Source organism: Limulus polyphemus, unplaced genomic scaffold, assembly GCF_000517525.1.
Source record: "Limulus polyphemus unplaced genomic scaffold, Limulus_polyphemus-2.1.2 Scaffold7338, whole genome shotgun sequence".
In the NCBI taxonomy this organism is placed as follows: Eukaryota; Metazoa; Arthropoda; class Merostomata; order Xiphosura; family Limulidae; genus Limulus; species Limulus polyphemus.
This window is the reverse complement of record NW_013672948.1, coordinates 36,607-40,895: the sequence shown is the minus strand read 5'-3', so window position 1 is coordinate 40,895 and position 4,289 is coordinate 36,607. Positions and strand designations below refer to the sequence as shown.

Here is a 4,289-nt window from a genome sequence, read left to right as displayed (position 1 = left end):
AAGGTTCATTTCCTGGGGACTTGGGTCATCTGCTATAAAGTAAGGTTCATTTCCTGGGGACTTGGGTCATCTGCTATAAAGTAAGGTTCATTTCCTGGGGACTTGGGTCAGCTGCTGCAAAGTAAGGTTCATTTCCTGAGGACTTTGGTCATCTGCTATAAAGTAAGGTTTATTTCCTGAGAACTAAAGTCATCTGTTAAAAGTAAGGTTTATTTCCTGAGGACTTTGGTCATCTGCTACAAGGTAAGGTTTATTTCCTGAGGACTTGGGTCATCTGCTGCAACGTAAGGTTTATTTCCTGAGGACTTGGGTCATCTGCTGCAAAGTAAGGTTTATTTCCTGAGGACTAGGATCATTTGCTAAAAGTAAGGTTTATTTCCTGAGGACTTGGGTCATTTGCTATAAAGTAAGGTTTATTTCCTGAGGACAAGGGCCATCTGCTAAAAGTAAGGTTTATTTCCTGAGGACTTGGGTCATCTGCTGCAAGGTAAGGTTCATTTCCCGAAGACTAGGGTCATTTGCTATAAAGTAAGGTTTATTTCCTGAGGATTTGGGTCATTTGTTATAAAGTAAGGTTTATTTCCTAATCTAATCACTTGTGACGTTTACACCATACTTGGGAATAGTTAGAAACACGGTCTTGGGGAATAGTTAGAAACACGGTATTGGGGAATAGTTAGAAACACCGTATTGGGGGATAGTTGTAAACACGGTATTGTGGAATAGTTATAAACAACATACTGAGGAATAGTTATAAACATGGTATTCGGGAATAGCTATAAACACCGTACTGGGGAATAGTTCAGATGAGATTAACCCAGTAATGATACCCACACAGATGAGATTAACCCAGTAATGATACCCACACAGATGAGATTAACCCAGTAATGATACCCGCACAGATGAGATTAACCCAGTAATGATACCCGCACAGATGAGATTAACCCAGTAATGATACCCGCACAGATGAGATTAACCCAGTAATGATACCCGCACAGATGAGATTAACCCAGTAATGATACCCGCACAGATGAGATTAACCCAGTAATGATACCCGCACAGATGAGCTTAACCCAGTAATGATACTTACACAGATGAGACTAACCCAGTAATGATACTTACACAGATGAGACTAACCCAGTAATAATACTTACACAGATGAGACTAACCCAGTAATAATACTTACACAGATGAGACTAACCCAGTAATAATACTTACACAGATGAGACTAACCCAGTAATAATACTTACACAGATGAGATTAACCCAGTAATGATACTTGCACAGATGAGACTAACCCAATAATGATACTAACACAGATGAGACTAACCCAATAATGATACTTTCACAGATGAGATTAACCCAATAATGATACTTTCACAGATCAGATTAACCCAGTAATGATACTTTCACAGATCAGATTAACCCAGTAATGATACACAAATCAGATTAACCCATTAATGATACTAACACAGATCAGATTAACCCAATAATGATACTTTCACAGATCAGATTAACCCAGTAATGATACTAACATAAATCAGATTAACCCAGTAATAATACTTACAGATCAAATTAACCCAGTAGAGAAAGATTATGACATTGGGTGATTTGGATTGTGTTACGAGTTATTGAACTTTGACATCTGCACGCTAGTGTCTGTTTTTACACCTTTCAAATTTGTTTTATATAAGGAAACAATTTAAGTGTCCGATAGCACCCTTTGCTCATGTGCGTGACAACTATATAAATATTTTAATGTTGCATCACTGCAAACACACAGTTTTCTTAATCAATTGTTGAAATTCTAGCAAATTTCAGTGGATATGAAAAAATAGGTTACGAAAGATAAAATAGCAAATGAGTAGCGAAGCCATAATGAGGGGTCCAGGGGCATAATGAGGGGTCCAGAGGCATGCCTTTTGGAAATATTTTGTACTGAAAATTGTGCAGTTTGCCTCTTTCCCTCTAAAAGTAGCACTCCCTTTATATATTTCACCATCTACCAGGAATTGAGTTGAAGGAATGTGGAAAGTATTATTCGCAAAGGTTACTCAAAATTCTTAAAAGTAGGCCTAACATATTGCAGTGTTTTTTATAGGTCTTATTATAAACTTTGTTATAGCAGAAAAAATATTGTGTGGTTGGAATTTACTTAACTTTTTTAGCGTTCGATAAGCCTAGTTTCAAAGTATTTATTTAATCCAAGAACCGCTTTAGGCATAACTGTATCCAGATTAAAGAAATTGAATGCAATATATTATATATGCACGTGCTTAACGTCTTAGTGTATCAATATTTTAGGCTTACCGTGTGGGACTCTACGGTAGAAAGTACCAGTGGATCATCGTGGGCGTTTATGATGATAACTGGTGGATAAATGCTGGTAAACACACAACGTGTGATCAGTCTCAATTACTTGAAGCACTGGAAGGTTATATTGCTACAGATGTACTGCCATTAAGCACTGACGATAGGATCACTGTCTCTGGCCTGGTAAGTCTGCATGTCTGTTACTATTATGTTACTATGTATTTGCAACATAATGATTTTCCTAGGCCTGATATGTAATTGTTTTATATTTCGCAATGATCTACCAACAAGTAAACCTCCTCAGATCCACTAGAGGGCTTTATGGCTAATTTTAATTGTCCATCTCCTGATAAGAACTGAGGACGACATTACTGTCTCAAACACGGTAAATATTACCACAAGAATGATTATCGGTATTTTATCAGAAAGGAGGGGGGGGGTGTCAATTAGAAGATTGCTGTCTCTGAAATGAAAAGCTCGTTTCATGGCGACCAGTCATCAAAAACACGGTCAATACCCCTAATCTAGTTAATATTTCCACTAGAAAGTTTATCAGCAAGTATGACCTTCGTGGTTACTCTTTGGTAAGCCCTGAAAAACGGCTGTGGTAGGATCGTTGTGTCTAACCTGTTAAATATTTCTGACAGAAGTCTGCATGGTTATAAATATTAATTAACTAAGAGTAGATAACTATTTGGTTTTGTCTCAGATCTGCTAAATATTCTCACAAGTTTACTGCAAAGCTAGAAACATCCTGTCGTACGTATCGACGATAGAATTACAATTGCAAAGTTAACAAATATTCCCACTAGAGGGCTGACAAATTATGCACATCTTTTTAGCAAGATCAGATGACAAAATGTTTGTCTCGAGTCCAGTAAGGGGCCTACATGGAAGTATTAGGTCGTCAAGAAATTAATGTCTCTTTTTTTAGATGAAAAAACCCGAACAACTTATATATCAAAACAAAACATATATTAAATGAAATAGTCTCCATTCTTATCCATGGTGCTTTTCGATATTACAATCAGGTTGTTAATGCCCTGATTAAAGAAATCACTTGGCTTTGAAGCAAAAAACATGTCGATGTCTTTCTTAAACCTTCCACATTTGCATACATCTTTCCATTAAGATGGTGTTGCAGCGAACGAAAAAGATGGTGATCTGATAGTGCCATATCTGGAGAATATGTTGGGTGGGGAAGAACTTCCCAACCCAACTCCATAATCTTGTGTTGCGTCATGTGGACGTGCATTGTCGTGGAGAAGAAGAACACCTTTCTGATTGACAAGTGAAGGGCGTTTCTGATGAAGGGCTTGATTTAAACGTTCCAGTTGCTGACTATAGATCTCTGCATTGACAGTTCGCTGTGGATTGAGGAGTTCGAAATGAAATACTCCTTTGAGGTCCCACCAAATGCAAAGCATCACTTTCTGCGGATGGATTCCAGGTTTTGGGGTCGGAAGTGGTTTTTGTCTAGGACTGAGCTATTGTTTTTCGGTGTTTTAATATTCGCATAGAAAATCCATTTTTAATCACCGGTGACAATTCTGTCCAAAAATAGTTCACGCGCATTACGCGCCAGAAGAGACGAGGCAACGTTCATACGTTGGAAATGATGATCATCGGAGAGTTCGTGAGACACCCAAACATATTCTTTATGGAGTTTTCCCATATTACTTAGATATTTACCTATTGTTTCATGAGAGACATGCAATTTCAGGGCCATTTCACGATTGTGTTGCCTTGGGTTGGACCAAACAAGCGTCTTCAGAGCATCAAAGTTACCTGAACGAAATTTACTGAACCATCGTTGACACTTACGAACGTTCAAAACATTTCCATAAACTCCTTTGATATTCTTTGTGGCTACAGAGGCATTGTTTTCCTTCTCGTATTCAAACATCATTACATTCCGAATGTGTTTCGTAGGGTGTGACATCAGTATAAGGGATTAGAGTTTACTAAACTTTACAC

At 37.8% G+C, this 4,289-nt stretch overlaps 1 protein-coding gene across 1 annotated transcript in view; it reads left to right on the top strand.

The window, feature by feature from the left end:
• Nucleotides 1–2,303: 2,303 nt before the first annotated feature.
• Nucleotides 2,304–4,289, top strand: part of LOC106474542 (gamma-aminobutyric acid type B receptor subunit 2-like) — a gene marked incomplete at both ends in the record, with an annotated part of 38,193 nt that continues 36,207 nt past the window's right edge. The window contains one exon of the mRNA XM_022402869.1: nt 2,304–2,495. Coding sequence (XP_022258577.1) covers nt 2,304–2,495 — 192 coding nt within the window. The remainder of the gene's footprint in view (nt 2,496–4,289) is intronic.